The sequence below is a fragment of the Leucopleurus acutus genome (assembly GCF_964270905.1).
Source record: "Leucopleurus acutus genome assembly, chromosome: 19".
Lineage (NCBI taxonomy): Eukaryota > Metazoa > Chordata > Mammalia > Artiodactyla > Delphinidae > Leucopleurus > Leucopleurus acutus.
In genome coordinates, this window is record NC_139161.1 from 49,547,987 (window position 1) to 49,572,292 (window position 24,306).

At 40.0% G+C, this 24,306-nt stretch overlaps 1 protein-coding gene across 1 annotated transcript in view; it reads right to left on the reverse strand.

Moving 5' to 3' along the window:
- UBE2G1 (ubiquitin conjugating enzyme E2 G1) overlaps positions 1–23,237 on the reverse strand; it is a 103,575-nt gene extending 80,338 nt beyond the window's left edge. Inside the window, exon 1 of the mRNA XM_082861359.1 lies at positions 22,886–23,237. Coding sequence (XP_082717485.1) covers positions 22,886–22,931 — 46 coding nt within the window. The 5' untranslated portion in view covers positions 22,932–23,237. The remainder of the gene's footprint in view (positions 1–22,885) is intronic.
- Positions 23,238–24,306: the final 1,069 nt, after the last annotated feature.

The window sequence follows — 24,306 nt, forward strand, 5'->3', positions numbered from 1 at the left end:
CTATTCCAATGGATACTTAAAATGGCTTAATACTCTTCACTGACTCATGCAACCACCACCCCTAGCCCTTCTGGATCTCTTAGTTTCCCCAAATGTCCTGGCCTTTTCAAACATCTGGCTAGTTCCTATAATTATCCTTTAGTCTTAGCTTAGATATCACTTCCTAAATGATGCTCTCACCAACTCTTCCTACTATATGAACCTCATATCTTATGGCAATTACAAATTTAACTGACTGTCTTCCCTGCTAAACAAATGTACTGGGCTTCCCTGGTGGCGCAGTAGTTAAGAATCCGCCTGCCAATGCAGGGGACACGAGTTCGAGCCCTGGTCCAGGAAGATCCTACATGCCACGGAGCAACTAAGCCCGTGCGCCGCAACTACTGAGCCTGCGCTCTAGAGTCCGTGCGCCACAACTACTGAGCCTGCCCTCTAGAGCCTGTGAGCCACAACTACTGAAGCCCCAGTGCCTAGAGCCTGTGATCTGCAACAAGAGGAGCCACCACAATGATAAGCCCGTGCACTGCAACAAAGAGTAGCCCTGCTCGCCACAACTAGAGAAAGCCCATGCACAGCAACAAAGACCCAACGCAGCCAAAAATTAAAAAAATTAAAAATGTACTTCCTTTCAGAAGCAATTTCTCCAGTGTCTCCAACCCAGTAATATTTAAAGTCAGTATTTAAATGTTTACCTGAAGGACAAGACTACCTCTGATGAAAAGCAAATTAGCCTTAGAAGTTTTTCGATCTCCTTTCTTATACACAAATGAGCAAATTTCTATCCCATATAGTATGGCTCAGCTAATTAGCTAAGAACACTGTCAAGGCACCACCTTGAACACTTCAAAATGAATAACAAAGCATTTACAGAATGTCTGGTTTTGAGCAGTACTTCTGGCTGTACTCCCCAAATTAAACTATTTGTAAAAATGTGCACCCAGGGACTGAAAGAATCAACTTATATAATTAAATGGTAGGGCCACTGTTATTTATTTAAACCACTCTTAGATAATATAACCATATCATCTTCAAGATAATACTGCCTTACCAATCTCTATAAAGAAAAGGTTTCTATGTAGCTCATTGAGAAGTGGAATCAGATCATGAAGGAACCATTAAAAAGGAGACTGGCCAGACATTAATTTTTTTACTCCAATGTTAATTATTACCTGACCCATAAAGAAACAGTCTCCAAGGACCCTAAGAATGAGCCATATGGTAAATGGAAGTGTTATCAGTCAAGGTTCAGGGTGCAGAAAACAGAAAATACATTCAGTATTTTAATGAGAAGGAATTTAATGAGAAATTAGGTGCTTACAAAGTTATTCAAGTGGCTAAAAGAATGAGTTAGGGAAAGAACTTCCAGTATGACAACCAGAGAGATACAGAACTGATCTACCAGCAACCCTGGAGCCAAAAGTTCAAGAAGAGTACGGCAACAGTGATCCAGATTCAGAACATGAAATCAAGGAGAAATCACTACATCACTTCTATGCAACACTGTACAGCAAATCATGGCAAGTGTAGTAAGAAAATTAATTTAAAAGCATATAGATTAAAGAAATAAAACTGTGTTTATTTGCAGACTATAGCTGTGTATGTAAAAAATACTAAGGAAAATATTAAAAGGCTACTAGATCTAGTAATTCAGCAAGGCTGCACAGTACAAGGTCAAAATACCAAAAACATCAATTGTTAAATGTCCATCAACAGAGGAATGGATAAAGATGTGGTACATATATACAGTGAAATATTACTCAGCCATAAAAAAGAACAAAATAATGCCATTTGCAGCAACATGGATGGACCTAGAGATTGTCATACTAAGTGAAGTAAGTCAGACAAAGACAAATATACGATATCGCTTATATATGGAATCTAAAAAGAAAAAATGGTACAAATGAACTTACTTACAAATGAGAAATAGAGTCACACATGTAGAAAACAAACTTTTGGTTGCCGGGGGAAGGGGGTGGGTGGGAATTGGGAGACTGGGATTGACTATATATATATACACACTACTATATATAAAATAGATAACTAATAATGACCTACTGTATAGCACAGGCTACTCTACTCACTACTCTGTAATGACCTATATGGGAAAAGAATCTAAAAGAGTGGATATATGTATATGTATAACTGATTCACTTTGCTGTACACCTGAAACACAACATTGTAAATCAACTACATTCCAATAAAAATTTAAAAGAAAGAAAAGAAAAAAAAATCAATTGTATTTCTGCATGAAATACTTCGGGATACACTTAAAAAAGCAGATACAAAATCTATACAGCAAAAACTACAAACTTGCTAAAATTTTAGAAGACCTAAATAGGGACTTCCCTGGTGGTCCAGTGGCTAAGACTCCATGCTCCCAATGCAGGGGGCCATGTTCGATCCCCCGTCAGGGAACTAGATCCCACATGTCACAACTAAGAGTTCACATGCCACAACTAAAAGATCCCGCATGTCACAAGTAAAGATCCCACATTCTGCAACTAAGACCCAGCGCAGCCAAATAAATAAATATGTAAATATTTTTTAATAAATAAATAAAATTAAAAGACTTAAATAAATTGAGAAATATACCATATTAATGGAAGACTCAGTATTGTTAAGATGTCATTTCTCCTCAAATTAATCTATATATTCACTGTAATTCCACTCAAAATCACAGTAGGCTTTTTTGTAGAAACTGTGTCAAATGACTTGAAAAGACCTCAAAAAGCCTACACAATATTTAAAAGAAAAACAAAGTTAGAAGACTTACACTGCATGATTTTAGGACTTACTATACAGCAATAATCAAACTGTGATATCAGCGTAAGGTAGACATATAGATCAATGTAACAATACAGAGTCCTCAAAGACACCTACAATAGGTTGGTCAACAGAAGTTCCAAGGTAATTCAGTAGAAAAAGTTTAGTGCCTTCAACAAATGATGCTGGAACAATATGCTACAACCCAGATCAACCTTTTTTTAAATTTATTTTTGGCTGCGTTGGGTCTTCATTGCTGCACGCAGGCTTTCTCTAGTTGCGGCGAGTGGGAGCTACTCTTTGTTGTGGTGTGAGGGCTTCTCATTGCGGTGGCTTCTCTTGTCGTGGAGCATGGATTCTAGGCACTCAGGCTTCAGTAGCTGTGGCTCATGGGTTTAGTTGCTCCACGGCATATGGGATCTTCCCGGACAAGAGCTCGAATCCATGTCCCCTGCGTTGGCAGGCGGATTCTTAACCACTGCACCACCAAGGAAGCCCAACCCAGATCACTCTTAAAAACATTATGCCAAGTGAAAAAAGCCATAACAAAAGAACACATATTGTATTATCTCATTTTCATGAAATGTCCAGAAAAGGCAAGTTCATAGGGACAGAAAGTAGATTAGTAGTTGCCTGGGTGTGGGGCTGGGAAAGGGGAGTGTCTCCTAATGGGCACAAGATTTCTTGCTGAGGTGATGGAAATGTTCTAAAATTACACTATGGGGGACTTCCCTGGTGGCACAGTGGATAAGACCCCGCACTCCCAATGCAGGGATACGGGATTTGATCCCTGCTCAGGGATCTAGATCTCACATGCATGCGCAATTAAGAGTTCACATGCCGGGCTTCCCTGGTGGCTCAGTGGTTGAGAGTCCGCCTGCCGATGCAGGGGACATGGGTTCGTGCCTCGGTCTGGGAGGATCCCACGTGCTGCGGAGTGGCTGGCCCATGAACCACGGCCGCTGAGCCTGCGCGTCTGGAGCCTGTGCTCCGCAGCGGGAGAGGCCACATTAGTGAGAGGCCCGCATACCGCAAAAAAAAAAAAAAAAAAAAAAAAAAAGAGTTCACGTGCCACAACTAAGGAGCCGGCAAGCTGCAACTAAAAAGCCCATCTGCTGCCACTAAGACCCAGCACAACCAAATAAACAAATTTTTTTAATTATTAAAAAAAGAAAATTACACTATGATGATGGCTGCACAACTCTAAACATACTGACTGTACACCTAAAATGAGTAGGTTTTATGATATACAAATTAAGCCTCAATAAATCTGCCATAAAAAATATACTTTCATATGTGGGGGGGAGGAAAAGCAGAGACTAAGTCCTTGGAAATTAGAAATAAAATTTCTGGGACTTCCCTGGTGGCGCAGTGGTTAAGAATTCCCCCTGCCAATGCAGGGGACACAGGTTCGAGCCCTGGTCTGGGAAGATCCCACATGCCACGAAGCAACTAAGCCCGTGAGCCACAACTACTGAGCCCGTGTGCCACAACTACTGAAGCCCGAATGCCTAAGGCCTGTGCTCCACAACAAGAGAAGCCACCGCAATGAGAAGCCCGTGCACCACAACAAAGGGTAGCCCCCACTCGCCACAACTAGAGAAAGCCTGTGCACAGCAACGAATACCCAACACAGCCAAAAATAATTAATTAATTTTAAAAATCATCATAGCGTTTCTTTAAAAAAAAAAATAAAGAAAATTGCCAAAATGAAAACTAAAATGGCCAGTCTAAACAAACAAACAAAAAAAAACAGGCATGGCCGAAGACCAAGTCACTAATATGGAAAAAAAAGTGTAGGGAATCTCCACAATATAGTAACAAAAGACAGAAAACGGACAACGGAAATAAGGAGAAAGAAAAGTGATCAAATACATGACTAGTAGAAGTTCCAAACACAATGTAGGAGAATGAAGATGACGACAAAATAATAAAAGAAGGAAACTTCTGAGCTAAAGACAGACCTAAGCCTTCAGCCTAAAAGAGCCCATTGAGACTCTAAAACAACGAATAAAAAAAGTTTACACTTAAGAGACACATATGGGTAAAATTTTATAACTCTGAGTATGAAGAATATCCTTTAGAACTTCAAAAATGTATCTACACAGGAAGTAAAATTAGACTGACATGAGTAATTCTCCTTCACTGTCTTCTCATAAGGAATTCTGGACACTATAGACAATGAAACAATGACATCAAAGTTTCATGCGGAAAAGATTTTCAACCCAGAATTCAATTCTCAGAAAAGCTAACAATCAAATGTGAGGACAAAATAAAGGCATTTTTCAATATGCAAGGACTCAAAATTTACCACCCACACACTCTTTATAAAATTTAAGAAATACTAGAAATAGGACAATATGGGTTATGAGAAAATAGTTGCGTATGAGCCAGAATAACTAAGTGAAGGTGAAGGAAGTAAGACTTTGTTTGATACTTAAAGATTCTCCTTCAATAGACACAGTTTCAGTGATGAGAACTACAGGGCCTATTTAGGTATAAAATTGTTATTTGGTATTACAATGAACACATTAACATAATTATATAAATGCTGTTTTCTGGCTCTTTTTTGAGACAAGACAAAACATTATTTCAGTTATAAAAAAGAATATAAATGTTATAAACCCTGATAATATAAAAACAATTAACAAAAGCTGCATGGGGGGGGAATCACCGAACAGTAAGTGATCTAATTTTTTTACCTTTCATGGCAAAAACTCCTATGTAAGGTTGATAAATCATTTTAATAATTAAGCCAACCATCAGAAGAGCTACAAATATATAACAAAAATCAGGAAAGGGAATTAGTGTTATAAAAGTCTTCATCTTTCACAGTGAGAAGTTAAAGTCATGAATTAAGAGCTATCATATAAACTATAGTGGTAACCATAAGCATGAACTATAAATTCCCTCTGGAGATGGAAAAGGAAGGGGGGTGAGTGGATGGGAGACTTACTTTTCATTTTATTCTCTTTGGTAGAATTTATATATTTGCCATGAATATGCAATATTTTTATAATTTAAAGAAGTGTTTTATAATAAAAATTGAATTTTGTTTTAGCCATACAATGGAATACTGTGTTTGAAAAGAACAAAATAAGTTTCTACATACCAATACATAAAGATGTCTACACTATATTAAGTGAAAACTCGAGATATAGAACAATGCATTAGGATGGTACTATGTTTACAATAAAATGTGTGGTACAGCCACCGTGGAAGACAATTTGGCAGTTTCTTATCAAGTTAAACACAGTCTTACCATACAATCGGCAATCATACTCCTAGGTATTTATTCAAGGTAACTGAAAACTTTACTTTCACACAAAAACCTGTATACAAATGTTTACAGCAGCTTTACTCATAATCACTAAAAATAGGAAACAACCAAGATATCCTTTAACATAGGAACAGATAAGTAAACCGTGGTACAATGGAATGTATACACTGGAAAGTATACAGTGGAATACTGTTCAGTGATAAAAAGGAACAGGTTATACTGATTCATGTAACAAATGTAGATGAAAAAAAAAAAAAGAAAAAAAAATGTAGATGAACTTTAAATGCATATTTCTAAGTGAAAGAAGCCAGACCCTAAAAGCTACATATGACAAATTTAGGGAGAAGGCAAAACTGCAGAGACAGAAAATAGATCAGTGGTTGCAGGGACTGGTGGAGAAGGGAGTGGTCAACTGCAAGGGGGACACACGGGGGAATTAAAAATCGACAAGGATGGAATGAAGACTATGACAAATGAATCTAACTGTATTACAAATGTATGACATAACTTCACTGAAGGGGTTGGGGGGGGTGGGAGGCTGACTTAAGTAAGGTTGGAAATCAATATTTGTAAACTGAAAAGGACAAAAAACTGTATATAAACACTGTATTCTAGTTGTAAACTTGTTTCCCACAAGGGTATGAGTTAAACATTCTAAAACTGCTTTTAAACAACTGGTAGGGGTCAGGTTTCTCACTGTCAGAGAGGGAAGTTACAAGAAAACAAGAAGGGAAGACTAGAATGAACATTCTGCTACTTGATTAGAGTCAGAAACATCAGTATGAACCTAGGAGTAGCTTAATACACATACAGATGGATATACAGAAACATTATAGATATGTATATACCTAAGTTAAAATACACATATTGCCTACTGCTGTCCTATAAGGTAATGACACTCCAGTAGCAACGAGCACTTTCAATGCTCAGATCTTGGTTTCTAGATACTATTCTTGGAGAAACAGCTGACTCCAGGGCTGAGACAGAGAAAATACAAGATAGGTCTGACACATCCTGTAGTCATCAGAAAATAAGGAAGTGCTTAAAAACTAAAAGGTTGACTGCATGTCAAAGCAACATCAGAGCCAAGTTGAAAGAACTCTCAATGACCAAAGCTGGAACAATTCAGGGACAAAATGAACGACATAAGGAACAAAATAAATATATGATGATTAATTTATGTCTACTTTGCTGGGCCACAGTACCCAGATATGTCGTCAAACATTACTCCAGATGTTTCTGTGAAGGGATTTTTTTAAAATGAGATTACAATTTAAATCAGCAGACTTTCAGTAAAGCAGATCACCCTCCATAATGTGAGTGGGCCTCATTCAATCAGTTGAAGGCCTTAATTTTTAAAAAGACTGACCTCTCCCAAGAGGAAATTCTGCCAGCACACTGCCTTAGGAATTGTACTACAACACTGACTCGTCTCTAGGGTGCCAGGCTACCCTGCAGAACTTGGACTAGCCAGCCCCTACAATCACATGACATATAGATATACCTGTATATCCATCCTATTGGTTCTGTTTCTCTGCAGAACCCTGCCCAATACAGATTTTAACCCCCAAAATATAAGCCCATACTGAGTAAATTATTGAATTAACAAATAAATGGGAGAAGTGTCAAGTCTTCCTTACAGATGAATTCCAAATGATGTAGGTAGTGTCCCCTTCAGTAGGTGGGGCCTAGTCCCTCCTTCCCACATGAGTATGGGCTGGACTTCGTTAAGTGAGTAGCTTACAAAGATAAGGGTAGGAGAAGAGAAAAACAGTAACTTTACAGTGGAGAAACCTGATCACCACTGCCTTAACCAAGGGATCATGGTTCACATCACCAGTGTTGTTGTGTGGTTATCGACTGGCATGTGATAAGAAGGGCACTTCACCTCTGTGGTATTCTTTCTGAAAACCCCAGTCTAATCAAGAGAAAAACATTAGACAACCCCAATTTGAGAGACATCCTACAAAATACCTGAGAGGTATTCCCCAAAATTGTAAGACACAAGAAACAAGGAAACTCTTGAGAAATTCTCCAAGAACAGACAAGACTTAGGACAACTAAATGCAATGTGATATCTCAGATGGGCACCTGGAACAGAAAAATGGACATTAGGTAAAAACTATGGAAATTTGGGACTTCCTTGGCGGTCCAGTGGTTAAGACTCCGAGCTTCCACTGCAAGGGGTGTGGGTTCGATCCCTGGTCGGGGAACTAAGATTCCACGTGCCATGCGGCACAGCCAATAAATAAATAAATAAACATGGAAATCTGAATAAAGTATGGACTTTAGTTAATAATAATCTATCGGGACTTCCCTGGTGGCACAGTGGTTAAGAATCCGCCTACCAATGCAGGGGACATGGGTTCGAGCACTGGTCCAGGAAGATCCCATATGCCGCGAAGCAACTAAGCCTGTGTGCCACAACTACTGAGCCCGCGTGCTGCAACTACTGAAGCCTGTGTGCTACAGCCTGTGCTTCGCAACAAGAGAAGCCACCGCAATGAGAAGCCTGCGCACTGCAACGAAGAGTAGCTCCCACTCGCCGCAACTAGAGAAAGCCCACACACAACAACAAAGAAGGCCCAATGCAGCCAAAAATAATAAATTAAAAATATATATATACTGATTCATTAATTGTGACAAATGAACCATACTAATGTAACATGTTAGTACAATACTGGGGAAACTGGGTGCGGGGAATATAAATAGAATTCTACTATCTTCAGAATTTTTCTGTAAATCTAAAACTTTTCTAAAATTAAAAGTTTATTTAAAGAAAAAAAGGCCTATCACAGTGGCACTGCTTCCCCCAACAGCCATACCATATGCCTTAGACCCTGAAGAGGGCAGCAGGAAGCACAGCACTCTCACTGTGCCACTGATGCACCTGCAAGAGTTAAATATAAACCAAACTGGTTAATGACAGTTTTGTTCTTTTCCCACCAGGCAAATGCTAAGGGCAGAAGTTGCAGCAAAGGTATAATCCTAAGGGAGAGATGTAAAAACAACCAGAAGAGACTTTGAAGATACAGTATTTCCCTGGGGAATTACCACACCACAGAGGTCCACAACAGTTTGAATAAAGCACAGTCCAAACTCCTAGACTGCTAATGATGACAATATAAACCACCCTATGCACTACCAAATACAAAAAATATTATCCTACGAGGTAAAAAAGTATTAAAGGGAAGTCTCAGAGTAACACCCTTCTCTACATAAGCCTTGAAATAGACAGATATTTTAGTTTTAGAATCCTACAGCGTAGAAGATGAGAAATAGACAAACTCAAAATATCAGATGAGGCCACAAGCAATAGTAGTTACCCTTCCAAAAGTCACAAAGTTTTCAGAATTTAACAGTGTACTATTGTATAAAAAGCAGTAGTTTTGGTAATAAGATGACCTGAGTTTAAAATCAAGTTTAAGGGCTTCCCTGGTGGCACAGTGGTTAAGAATCCACCTGCCAACGCAAGGGATACGGGTTCGAGCCTTGGTCCGGGAAGATCCCACATGCCGCGGAGCAACTAAGCCTGTGTGTCACAACTATTGAGCCTGTGCTCTAGAGCTCGCGAGCCACAACTACTGAACCCACACGCCTACAGCCTGTGCTCTGCAACAAGAAGCCACCGCAGTGAGAAGCCTGCACACCACAACAAAGCATAGCCCCGGCTCGCCACAACTAGAGAAAGCCTGCGCACAGCAACGAAGACCCAACGCAGCCAAAAAAATAATTTTTAAAAGCTTAAAAAAATATATTGTAATAAATTCAATAAAGACTTTAAAAGTGGTCCACATCAGAAAAAAAAAGGGTTCTTCCTTTCAGAATTTCAATTTACAAAAAATGCAATGAAAAAATAATCAAATGTTAAGAAGCTACAAAGAGATGGCTGATGTTTGTATCATGTTTTATCTTTTCCAAATCTACAATAAACATGTTCATTTGTAATTAGGAAAGTTGTATTTTAAAACATACACATTCCATTTTCCTTTAGAATACCTTGATTTAGGGTTACCTGACATCTGTTTTAAGAACATTTAACTCACCCGCAAAAAACATAAGAAAATCAAAAAAAAAACAACAAACCTAAGAAAATCAAAGAACATATGACCCCACAGACACCCCAGGACCCAAGTAGGAAAGGAATAATTGGACTAACACATTTTTACAGTCTCTATATAGACCTAATTTAAATACTGTTAAAGAACAGGCTCAGAGAGTAATAAAATCTAGCTGTCTTGGTTCTGCTATTGTGAATAAGCCAAACTGAGTTTCCTCCTCTGAAAAATGTGGTTAACCACCTTGGTAGGAAACCTAAGATAGCTAAGATTGAGGACCAGAAAGAAACTTTGAAGACATTAAAAAAAAAAAGAAAGAAAGAAAAAAAAGTAGAAAAAGGGACTTCCCTGGTGGCACAGTGGTTAAGAATCTGCCTGCCAATGCAGGGGACACGGGTTCAAGCCCTGGTCCGGAAAGATCCCACATGCCGTGGAGCAACTAAGCCCGTGCGCCACAACTACTGAGCCTGCACTCTAGAGCCCGTGAGCCACAACTACTGAGCCCATGTGCCACAACTACTGAAGCCCACGCGCCTAGAGCCCATGCTCCGCAACAAGAGAAGCCGCCGCAATGAGAAGCCCGCATACCACAACGAAGAGTAGTCCCCGCTCACTACAACTAGAAAAAAGCCCACGCGCAGCAATGAAGACCCGATGCAGCCAAAAATAAATAATTTTTTTTAAAAAAGTAAAAAAAGCTTTAAAAGGTGGGGGGAGAAAACCTTTAATTTTTGAGGTAATTTATAAAGAGTTAGAAAAACCAGTCATAGTAAAGTAGTCCATTAGAGAAACTGCTTTGAGAGAAAAGTAAGGACCTTGCTGAGACACTGAGGGTGCCCAACAAGTATCATTTGGTCAGCTATACTGTAAATAAGTGAAGGGGGGAGGGGGGTGTGGTATAAGGGCAAGAATGTCTACACTACTGTGGTGAAGTATATATATTCTAATTAGCAACCAATATTTATTTATAAAAGTCTACGCTCCCCACTAGAAGGGGAAGCCAGGAATTGTATCATGAATCTTTGTATCCCCGGGGCCTGGCATATAGAAGGAATTAAATGTTTACTGAATGGAAGTATTCTAATTGTTTCACTTTCTACCTTAAAAGGTTCAGTTCACATGTGCTTAAATCCTGTGTGTGGTGGGGGGGAGATCCAGAATGGTAATTTTAATCCATTCAATAAGTATTTACTGGTTGCTTGCTGTTTCTGTCACCCTTCTAGGCATCTGTGATATGTCAGTTAATAAACAAAACCAAAAATCTCTGTCCTTATGGAGAGACCATAGTCTAATATCATTCTCCACTCTGCCCAAAGCAATGCTGAAGTGTGGTCCCTTAACTGGTGCCAATCCACCAAACTGTTAATGGTCCCTGACCACCAGCCAAAGGAAGCATTTTGAAACTCAGATAGCAATTTGATAGTCATTTTATATGATGAACCTAATATTATAAATATGGGCTCAAATCTGTCTTTATTTCATTTTTCTAATAATTCATTTTTTATTGCTTTTTAAAATATTATATAATGAATTGAATTTTTTAATATTTATTTATTTATTTGGCTGCGTCGGGTCTTCATTGCCGCACATGGGATCTTTTAGTTGCGGCATTCAAACTCTTAGTTATGGCATGTGGGATCCAGTTCCCTGACCAGGGAATCGAACCTGGGCCCCCTACATTGGGAGCATGGAGTCTTAGCCATTGGACCACCAGGGAAGTCCCTGGAAAATTTTTTTAAATTGGTCTTTCACCACAGATAATGAGAAGCACGGGTCCCACATACTTCGGATCACATTACTTCCCCCCTCCTCAGTGACTCTGTTCTTCAGTATCTTTATGGTATTCCACAAATAAAGCCAACCTTTCCAAATATTATTTTCCCACTAGTTCAGTTTATCATATACTCCAACCACATTGAATTGTTTTCAGAACAAGCTTTCTGTCTTGCTTGTTCTTTTCCCTCAGCCTTAAATACTTTCCTATTTTATGTGATCAAATTTTACATATCCTTTAAAAGTCAAGCACAAATGCCACCAACTCCTCAAAAGCCCTCCAGGTAGAAGCAAGCTTTCCCTGACTTTCTCTGATACACTATTTTAAAGCAGCCCTCTGAGGATTTTCTACAGACTACGAGTTCCTAGAATACAAGAATAACTTATTCATCTGGCATCCCTGTAGACTATACAAAACAGGCATCAAATTTGCTGAATGATGTAAGAGACAGTATTATATGTGCATAAATGAGCTTCACTCAAGAGATCAGAAAAACCTCCAAAATTATACCCAAAATTGTATGCATTTTTCTCAGGAGAAGGTCTTTAATGCTTACTAAATTCTCAAAGGAGTCTAAGAAGCCCCCAAATGTTAAAGAAACTACTGATATGGAAAGGGCTTGGGTTTCATTGGCAGACAGATATATTTCTGCCAGCCAGCTCCATCAGGGTTAGCTTGGCGAAACACCAGATATAATATAAACCTTAATTTCCTTATCTCAAAAAGGTGATATTTACTCCAAACATTTGCTGTAAGAACTGAATGTGACCACATATAGAAAGTCTAGGATCATGAAGAGTAACCTGTTTCCTTCCTGCCCTCTTCCCTCTTTTATATGTTAGTGAAGTAAGCAGACTTAAGTTCTTTACAAAATTTTTTTAATTACAAATTACTGCCATCCCTTGAAAGTTGTGCCCAGACCACTTTCTTGGAAATCTTCAACAGGGTTATTTGTCTTTCATAAATATCTATTTGTTTTAAATCTGTCAACTTTAGACTTCTGTAATGTTAAGTAATTCTAATTACTGTTTTTTCTACATTGCTAAATGCAAAGGTTTTTTTTTAATATATAACTTAATGCTCTTAAAAAAACTGACATCTTGATTCTGCTGTATCTAAAATATAGTCCTATTCCTATAAAGCCTTCCCTGACTTCACTGTACTCTCCCATAATTAATCACTCCTTCCTCAGTGCTACCTTCTGCTCCTTCCACATGTATGTTTTATACTTATACTGCATTATACTTATACTGCAATATGTACTTATGTTGCATTATAACTTTGTTTACATGTCCATCAACGCCTACAAAATGTAGCACCTCAAGGCAGGAATACCATATCAATTATCTTTGCATTCCCCCAGCATTTCTCAATGCAACTGAAGAGCTCAATAAATGAGCTTTTTTTTTTTTTTTTTTTGCGGTACGCGGGCCTCTCACTGTTGTGGCCTTTCCCGTTGCGGAGCACAGGCTCCGGACGCGCAGGCTCAGCGGCCGTGGCTCAAGGGCCCAGCTGCTCCGCGGCATGTGGGATCTTCCCGGACTGGGGCACGAACCCGTGTCCCCTGCATTGGCAGGCGGACTCTCAACCACTGCGCCACCAGGGAAGCCCAATAAATGAGCTTTTATACTGATCCTCTCTTCCATTTTCCAAACGACAACACAAGAAGTTTAAAGGAGGATTATTTAAAATTAAGATGGAATTTCTACCTCAAACTACAGATTTCTCAATTCCAACTTCCTATTCCTTGAAAGTGTTGTTATGGCAATTATGTTGCTATGTTTGTAACTATGAATAGTAAGTTTAAAAAGGACTTCTCTACATGAAAAAAGACTGATAAAAATGCTCTGGTTACAAGTGACTTTTTAAAATTTTTTATTTTAATACACAGATTTATAGGGCAATGGAAAAAAACAGATCAGAAAGATCTCCTATACCCTTTACCCAGTTTCTCTCAATGCTAACATCCTGCATCACTATCGTATAATAGCGAACCCAAGAAATTGGCATTGGTACAATCCACACACTTTATTCCTATTGTATCACTCTTATTTGTGTGTGTGTATAGCTCTATGCAATTTTATCACATTTGCAGATTTATGTAACCACTATAAGACAGAAATAGTTCCATAACCACAAAGATCATTTATGCAGCCGCCTTATAGCAACACACTATTACCATCCTTAATCCCTAAAAACCACTAATCTATTCTCCATCTCTACAATTTTGTCATTTCAAGAATTTTACAAGGGTGTTAAAACCATTCAATGGGGAAAGGGAAGTCTCTTCAACAAATGGTGTTGGGAAAACTGGATATTCATACAGAAAAGAATGAAGTTGAACCCTTATCTTATATGACATACAAAAATTTACCCACAACGGATTAAAGATCTAACGTGAGACCTAAACTATAAAACTACTAGAGAAGGTTTGTGATATTGGACTTAGCACCGATTTCTTGGATGTGACACCAAAAGCACAGACAACAAAAGCAAAAAGACACCTGGAACTACATCAAACTTAAAAACTTTTATGCAAAGGACACAATCAGAGTTAAAAGGCAACCTATGGAAAGGGAGAAAATATTTGCAAATTATGTATCAGATAAAAGGTTAATATTCATAGTAATAAAGAATGTATACAACTTAACAACAAAAAATCAAATAACCTGATTTTAAAAACACGTAAAGGACCTGAATCAACATTTTGCCAAAGGTGATCTACCAAGGCCAACGAAGATGGGAAAAGTTGCTTAATGTCAGTAATAATCAGAGAAATGCAAATCAAAACCATATCACCTCACATCAATCAGGATGGCTACAATTAAAAAAACAAGTGTTGGAGAACAAGTGGAGAAATTGGAGCCCTGTACACTGTTGGTGGGATTGTAAAATGGTGCTACTGCTATGGAAAACAGTATGGAGGTCGCTCAAAAGCATTAAAAATAAAACTTCTCAATACAGATGCACTACTCTGGTGGAGGATGTTGATATTGGGGGAAGCTAAGCTTGTGTGGGGGCAGGGGGTACTATGGGAAATCTCTGTATCTTTTACTCAGTTTTGCTGTGAATTTAAAACTGTTGTAAAGGGAATTCCCAGGTGGTCCAATGGTTAGGACTTGGCGCTTTCACTACTGGGGCCCAGGTTCAATCCCTGGTCAGGGAACTAAGATCCCACAAGCCATGGCACGTGGCCAAAAAATAAAATAAAACAAAATAATAAAAAATAAAACGGCTCTAAAAATAAGGTTTATTTTTAAAAAACAGAACTACCATATGACCCAGCAACCCCACTTCTGGGTATATATTCAAAAGAATTGAAAACAGGATTTTGAAGAGATACCTGCACATCCATGTTCATAGCAGCAATAATCACAATAGCTAACAGGTGAAAGCAACCCAAATGCATCTACAGATGAATGGATTAACAAAATGTGGTATATACAGACAATGGAGTATTATTCAGCCTTAAAAGGAAGGAAATCCTGTCATATGCTACAACATACATTAAACTAATGAGCCAGTCACAGAAAGACAAAATACTGTATGAATTTACTTATATGAATCAAATGCAGAGAAACAGTAAAACAGTTGTTAGCAGCAGCTAGGTCAAGGGGGAAAGGGAGAGTTGTTTAATGGGTATAGAGTTTCAGTTTTTCAAGATGAAAGAGCTGGAGATTTGTTTCACAACAATGTGAATATACTTAACGCTACTGAACCATACACTTAAAAATGGTTAAGATGGTCAATTTTATGTTTTTTACCACACAGAAAAAAGAATTTTATATAAATGGAATCATAGAATATGCAACATTTTGAGATTAACTTTTCATTCAGCATAATTCCTTTGATATCATCTAAGTTGTTTTGTGTATCAATGGTATATTTCTTTTTACTGCTGAGTAGTATATTCCATGGTATGGATGTACCACAGTTTACTCATCCATTGAAGGACATCTGGGTTGTTTCCAGTTTGCAGTTATTACTAATAAAGCTACTATGAACATTTGCATGTAAGTTTTTATGAGGATATAAGTTTTCATTTCTCTAAAATAAATGCCCAAATGTGTACTTGATGGGTTGTATGGTAAGTGTATATTTAAACAAGAAACTGCAAACTGCTTCCACACTGACTGTACCATCTTACATTCCTACCAGCAATGTATGAGAGATGAAGTTTTTCTGCCTCCCCTGGCCAGCATCTGGTGTTAATTTCTTTTAATTTAACTATTCTATATAGGTATGTGGTGATATCTTACTGTGGTTTCAACTTTCATTTCCCTGGTGTTTAATGGTGTTGAACAACTTTTTATTTGCTTATTTGCCATCTGAAATGTGTTTTGCTCATTTTCTAAGCAGGCTGTTTTCTTTTACTGTTGAGTTTTGAAGAGTTCTTTGTATTTTCTAGATCAGTCTTTTGTCAGGTTGTTTGCAATTTTGTTCTTCCAGCTTGTCTTTTCATTTGCCTTTCACAAAAGTTTTTTTTATTTTGATGATGTCCAGTTTACCAATATTTCCTTTTATAGATCATTCTTTTGGCACAATGTCTACTTTGCCTAGAATTACTGTCTTAAAATAGAAACTCTAATTAAAATACACCTTATATTAAGAAATTGATAATATAATTAAAGTGTAAGTACATTCAAAAGCAAATCAAAAGTGTCTTTTAATATAAAGGGCATTTTTAGGTTTTGTTGTTTATACTTTTAACAGATCCCTAACCAATGGACAAGAAAGGCGAAGAAAAGCAGAGAAGGAAGAGTAGCAGTTTTTCTAAGTTATTAGACATTAATATAGAACATCAATAAAAGGTAAACATTTCCACTTACAAAAACTAACTTTTCAAAAATATTCTAGAACTTAACATCATAAAGAAAAGTACACATCTCTAGCAACTGCAATAAACTACAGAATTTTTTCCTAGCTGTTTCTTTGAGGGCCAGAATCTATCAATGGAGCAGCACTGATAAGAATTTCTGATTTAGGGAATTCCCTGGCTGTCCAGTGGTTAGCATCCACACTTTCACTGCAAGGGCGCAGGTTCAATCCCTGGTCAGGAAAGTAAGATCCCGCAAGCCATGTGGCACAGCCAAAAAAAAATCCTGATTTACTTGAATTAGCCTAATACTATCTTGCACTAGGTAAAAAAAACTTAAATTCTCTATCTTAACATGTATATATCTTATTTCCTAAAGACGCATTTTATTCTTATTCCCTCATTTATCTGTTCATACCAACAATTCATGTTCATTACCAAAATTTGCAAAATATTTTTTTTTATTTGTACTTTTCTGTGGCTGAAATACCTTCAACCAAATATAACTATACTATGTTTACCTGGCCAGGCTGGTTCCGTAAGCATATACTATGCTTTCCTCTCTGAAAAGTTATTTCCTATAAACCAGTCAAGGATGGCATTAAACAGACTTTTGCAGGTCATCTAGTGTTTTAAATTCTAACAAAAATATTTCTCAATAATTTAGAAATGCAAAAATCCTTCATCCTGGGCTTCCCTGGTGGCGCAGTGGTTGAGAGTCCGCCTGCTAATGCAGGGGACACGGGTTCGTGCCCCGGTCCGGGAAGATCCCACATGCCGCGGAGCGGCTGGGCCCGTGAGCCATGGCCGCTGAGCCTGCGCGTCCGGAGCCTGTGCTCCGCAACGGGAGAGGCCACAACAGTGAGAGGCCCGCATACCGCAAAAAAAAAAAAAAAAAAAAAAAAAAAAAAAATCCTTCATCCTAAATTGAAGTGAGTCCATTAAAATAAAAGAATGCTTAGCATTTTACTTGCTTGAAGCAAGAGCACATCCACACTACAATTTACAATAAATTAGCATGACCTCCTCAAAGAAACTTGCACTAAAGTAAACAAGATCAAATAACCCAAGGATTTAAAGTCTTCTTGATATATACACTCTTCACCTGAAAAGTCAAAAAGCAACAATAATATAGTAGTAGTGAATGGATTTTCAGATTTTCCTCACTCGATATCACTCTATCAATAGTGAAGGCATCTAATGTACATTTATATGCACACATATCACCAAATATAATGTGTATTAACTCAAACTATATAATAAAACCATATACTTTGGCACTACTTTATAGTAAGTACAGATTACACTAATATACTAATATGTACAAATTAGAGTTTACTTCAGTATTTTAATATATTAAGCAGTACTTGAGAAAGTGAGGTCTTCCATTACAAAAGGCAAGTACGTTTCATTCCGACTTTATACAAAAGTAAACTACCATTACTTATAAACAACTAAATTTCATTATATATCAAAAATATTCAGAGTAACACAAATTATAACTTAAAACATTTACTCCCTAATGTTAAGAAAATTCACTAAAAAAAAAAAAAGAAAATTCACTTACTCACTAAAAAATTAGACTTTTTTCCCAGCTTTACTGAGATAAAATTGACATATAACACTGCGTGTGTTTAAGGTATACACGATTCAATATATGTACATATTTTGAAATAAGATTCTGAAACATAACATCAGATGCATAATTCCTTGATGCTCCCTCCACTACAGGGATTACAAATCATCCAACACCCCTCCCTCAACCACAATGTCTGTTTCATTTATACTTTTTTTCTGACAGCATATAGTAGCTGCATTATTTCTATAACAGTGTAATGATTTCTGGATATAAAAATTCCCAAACTCTATAAAACAATTAGTGGTTTGATGAAATATAAACTTACTTTTATAATTTTCTTCCATTTCTAAATATGTGGGTAAACAACTATTAGTATACAAATATTAATATTCTGCTCATCACCTAGAACCTTCTACCACTAGGGTAACCCTGTCAATAATCAATTACTCTATTTCTGCTACTTTAAGATTATTAATGAAATTTTATGTCAGAATGCCAATACATTCTAGAAAGGCCAATGAGAAATATTAAAAATTGGGCTTTCTTTGGCCCCATCTGGACATGTAGACTAATACTCTGTGAAGGTGAGGCCAGGAATCTGTATTTTTAACATACTCCCAAGTGATTTTATTGCACATAAATCTGAGAAACACACATAACTAACTCATCACAACCTACTTACATGTGTAGACAAGGAGACAAAGATTTGGGAATGCTGCAGATTACTTTAAAATATGCAATCAAAACTTCTACAGTAAAAGGAGTTCAATTATTTTATTGTTACTGCTTAAGAGATTCTTCTTGCTAGTTCTGGGATGACAGGTATCTATGAGAAAGCAACTGTGTTGTCAATGTTAAAAAAACTCAAGGGATCTTAAAAAAAATCCTCTTATTCTTTATAAATGTTTATCATAAAGTAAAAGTTTAGTATGGTTAGAGTAGGGAATAAGTCCAATTAGTCCAATTTATTTTCTCAGAGTTAACTACTAACACAAGAAAGCTTAGCGCTACTTTCAATCTATGACATTCTGCAGAATGTTGGTCGTAAAGTGACAATGGCTAAAACATCTTTTTATTATTACCTTAAGAATATCACTTAGATTTTAAGGTGCATTATTTCGTACATAAAATTTTATTAAGATGAGAACATTTCCCCAATCATTTTGGTAGTTACTGGATAAATTAAGCTCGAATATTTAAATTTATAAAACCGTATTTCACAATTGTGTTAAACTGTTGCTCCCTGGAAGACAATATAGCCAATTAAAAACAACGAAGTCTCTAATAAGAAGGTCCTGAATATGAATCTAGCAGCACCACTTACTACCTGTGTGACCTTGGGCAAGTTATTGATACTCTCTTAGCCTCAATTTCCTTATTAGGAGGATTAAATGAGATAATATATGTAAAGCTCTCAGCGAAATGCTTGGAAGATGCTATGCTAGTCCTCAGTAAACGTTAGCCCGTATAAACATATATATAAGCATATATAGCTATATAAACATATACAGTATAAGAAGCCACACAAGAAATTATTGATGATGGCTGCTTCCAAGAAAAGCAGCCTGGGTTGGGATGGAAAGACTAAACCTTTTTTATACTCTTTGTATTTTTAACCACTGCTTACAACACCTTTTCAAAAAAAAAAAATTAAATTATCTCTTGTGCTGTGGGATTTCTTAGCGTTTAGCATTATGCACTGCAAAAACTGAACTGTGACTGCTGAATTCGCAAAGAAGTAAGTCATAGTCTAATAATACCCACAAAGAAATATACAACCTATCTGATTTCATGAATCTGTTAGGTGTTCTTACTTGCTTCACAATGGCCATTATGGTCTTAACTAAAACACCTTAAACCAGAGTTTGCAACCTCAGATGACTATGTCCCTCAGGGGACATCTGGCAACAGAGACATTTTTGGTCGTCACAACTGAGGAGGTGTACTACTGGCATCTGGTGGGTAGGGGCCAAGAATGCTGCTAAACATTCTATTATGCATAGTATAGGCCTTTACAACAATAATCAGCCCAAAATATCAGTGGTGCTGAGGCTGAGAAACTCTGCAACCCAAGGAACCATTCTGCTTCACTCAGAAAGTCACCAGGTTCTTCATTACAGTTACCAACAAAACAACACACACACAATAAATTCTCCCCTCAAATAATGAAGTAAAATCCTTCAGGACTGGGGTCTCAATAAATGTAACTATTGTTAGCCACTGTTGTTGTTAAGTTTCTGAAATTCTAGCAGCTAGAATGGCTTAGGTTTGTGTGTCTACTCAGTTCAATACATTTCAAGATTTTCAAAGCATTTATTATTAAGCCTTCCAAAAGTTCACTCTAAATTATTTCAAGAGACTACAGTTTACCATTCTTTCCTGTTTTCAAATGATATCTGAAAAACCAAAAAGCTCAAACAATGTACTACTAACGACTAAAATACAACAGGGCCTTTATTTCAGTATGTAGTTTTATCAAGTCTTCCCAATAAACTTGATATTTTCACATTTTCCTTAATACACTGGCCTTGGTCTGTTTTATACATTTTGAGCATGTTAATAACCTTCAAAAATTTAAGAAACTATTAACAACAGTCCATTGTGTCTGATCAAAAAGACAAGAAAATTAATCAGCAGCTAAGTAACTTTATGATGAGGCATGAAAAATTACAAACTAAATCATTCTGTTCTCCAAACTTAAAGCATATCTTGGTGTGCCTTATCAAAAAGTCAACCATTAAGAAAGAGCTTTGGGAAATGTCTTATCAATATTTGGGATTAATCTTGTAAAAGAGTGCAAAACTGAACCAAGTGCCTATCAAAATTTACAGCCTGTTCACAAATAGGTTGGAAAGAATTTTGAAATACTGCTACTGATAACACTGTTATTAGTCATACTTTACTATCTTAGTAACTGCTTAACTTCTTTTACACCTTTAAAACATGTATCTTTCCCATTATGAAAGAGTTGAGTACTGTTTTAATACTGATTTAGTATTTTAATACTGTTTAACAGTCCACCACATAATTAAAACTTATTCTGATTTAAAGTATTCTTAGGGAGAAAAAAGAACATCTTAATTCCTTCCTCCAAAACAAAACAAACCAGAAAAATACACAGAAGAGTAACGTGTGTTTGCAAATATAAGATGCAATAAAGTTATTCTTTCACTGCTTGCCCAATACATTTGCGATGGACACAGGTATCACTAGAAATTCTCCATTCACTCCGTCACTCTCCCTGAGCATTTAGAACTTTAGTGCTTGTCCAAACCTGCTTGCTCATGCTCTAATAATAAACCTAATTATACAACCTGTAACAGCCCCTGACAACCTTTTCCTTAAGAAGCCATAAAGGTGATTTAACTAACACCTCAACCTAAGTCTTAGTAAACCTATTTCAAAAATAGATGTCTTCATTTCAGCCTCTGGGTTCTGCCGAGGGCTCAGGGCCGCTGGCTGTGGAGCAGGGAGGTGAAGATCCGTCAGAACTGAGAAGGACACAGGCTGGGCGTTGGGCAGCAGTGGTTAACTGCTGGTTCATTTCTCTTTAAATCTGGCAGCACGTGGGGCGGCATTGTGAAGCCACCGACCCGCCTCCCCCCTTCCACTCCGCACACGTACGTCCCCGTCCCCACTGCGCATGCTCCACTCACACAGTCCTAGCAGAGTCGGAGCCAACCCCCTAAAAAGTCAACCTGGAAGCCGCAAACGGCCGGAGGCCGGGACAATGGGGGAGGGGGGACGCAGGCACCTCTGGGGAGGCAGACTGGCCACCGCCCCAAGCCAGAGCCCGCGGGGCTCAGCCCCGGGGACCCGCAGGCCTGCACAGGAGCCGGAGTCGCTCGGAGCACAAAGCCCCGAGCCGGCCAGCGAGCGGCTCTCGGCTCGGCCCGCTCCTACCCTCCCCCAGCCGGGCGGCGCAGCCGGAGCCCGTGCCAGGCGGAGGCAGGCGAGGCGGCGTCCCGCGCCCCGCAGGGTTCTCAGACCCCGCGCGCCCGCGACGAGGCCGCGGAGGCCGGGGCTTTTGTTGTCCGCCACAACTCCGCGGACCCGGCGCTGCCTGGGCAGAAGTTTGGCGCGCCTCACCTATCCGCCCGGGGGCCAGTTCCTCTCGCCCACCCTGCCCCCGGCTGTCCGCCCGCGGCTCCGACAGCCGAGCCCCGGACGCGCAGCCGGCCCGGCCCAGACGCTCTTCCTGCCTCGGGGGTCCGGCGGCCTCTGCCGCACCTGAGCCCGGACCCGCCCCTCCAGGGAGGGTCCGCCGGGGCTGTGGACTTACAGCCCCTCCCCCGCAACGTCCCACCGAACAGTGGGGGAGGGGGCAACCTCCCCTCCTTCCCTCGGGGCGGCAGGCCCGGTCCTGGGGCCGAGGCTGGGGCGCGTCCCCGCCCCTAATGCCTAAGAAAGCAGGGAAAGAAGTAATGGGCCCGGCTGGGACTGGCGCCTTGGCTCCCCAACCTCGCAGGCCCGCTCCCGGCCTCGCCGGGGGCTGCCGCTTCCCCTCGCCCGTCCGGCCGCCCGCCCGGGAGCGCCCAGGAGGAGGAGAGGAGGAGCAGGCAGCTGCTCGCCGCGATCGCGGCCCGGGCCGGCGCCCCTCCACCCGCCCGCTCACCTGCCAGCTGTCTTCGCAGTAGCAGTGCCGACTGCAGCTCCGTCATCCTCCCCGCCAAGGGCCCGGGCTGGCGCCGGGGCTTCCGAAGAACTGGGGACAGGCTCTGGGGCTGCTCGAGCTGGGTGTGCTGAGGAACCCGGGCCCCCACGACAGGAGCGCCGAAGCCGACGGAGGCTGGGCTGGGGCGGCGGTAGCGGCGTCTCGCTGCCGGTGCGAGTCAGCTCGCTTCAGCTTTCCTCACAGCGCCTCACGCCCGGAAGGGGAGGGTACCCGTGCCGCCGCGGCGCGCACTGGGACTTCGCTCGCCCGCTTCCCTCCTTCAACCCGCCAGTCGGCCCCACCGGTGCCTTCCCCCGCCACTGCCTCACTGCGCGCAGGGTCGCTCCACGCAGGCGCGCTGGGGCTGCCTACTTCGAAAGCTGCCCTCCCGCTAGGCCGACCCCTCTGGCTCCCTGCCCCGCCTCCGGAGGCGGAACCCCGCCCCCTCCGCGCAGTGGCCCCTGACGCCGCCATCTTGGGAAGGTCGCCGCCTGGCCTGGTGCCGGGGCCTCGGCGGGAGACGCCCCGCAGACGCCATGACAAAGAGGTCGCGGAGGGTCAAGACAGCACCTCCGGGTCGAAGCAGGTGGTCTGAGAGTGAAGGGGCCAAAAGAAGTGGTAGGTGCCTAGTTGTTGGCGAGCGCCCAACAGCTATCTAACACTCCACATATGGTGTGCGAATTAGTCATTGTTAAAGGCGAACTTAGTATACACGGTGTGCCCCATTTTAAGCACACCTCCAAAATAGACTTCAGATATGCTGGTAATTCACTTTACAGAAAGTTGCACAAAAAGATTCTTGAAATAAATAAAATGTTCTGCATCTCATAGCACAAAATGTTTAAACACCGTTAATAATCTCTATGTGTAAAGTGAGTTGAGATTAGCAAAATCTGATATACACGGTACAAAATATCCAGAAAGGCATCTACTATGTAAAGTCTAAGTGCGGGATCTAGGGTTTGGAAAAAGCAACCTTACCCCGCTCTACCTCTTCTCATCCTCATTCCCACAGCTTTCTGCCTTGCATAACAGTCTTAATAAAGAGACGGAGCAGAAGGAAAAATGATACCTAATGGCACTCAAATGTATCTGTTCCTTCAAAAATATTTACTGAACCTGGGCTTCCCTGGTGGCGCAGCGGTTGAGAGTCCGCCTGCCGATGCAGCGGACACAGGTTCTTGCCCCGGTCCGGGAAGATCCCACATGCCGCGGAGCGGCTGGGCCCGTGAGCCATGGCCGCTGAGCCTGCGTGCCCGGAGCCTGTGCTCTGCAACGGGAGAGGCCACAATAGTGAGAGGCCCGCGTACCGCAAAAAAAAAAAAAAAAAATATATATATATATATATATTTACTGAACCTGCATTAACTTTGCACCTGAAC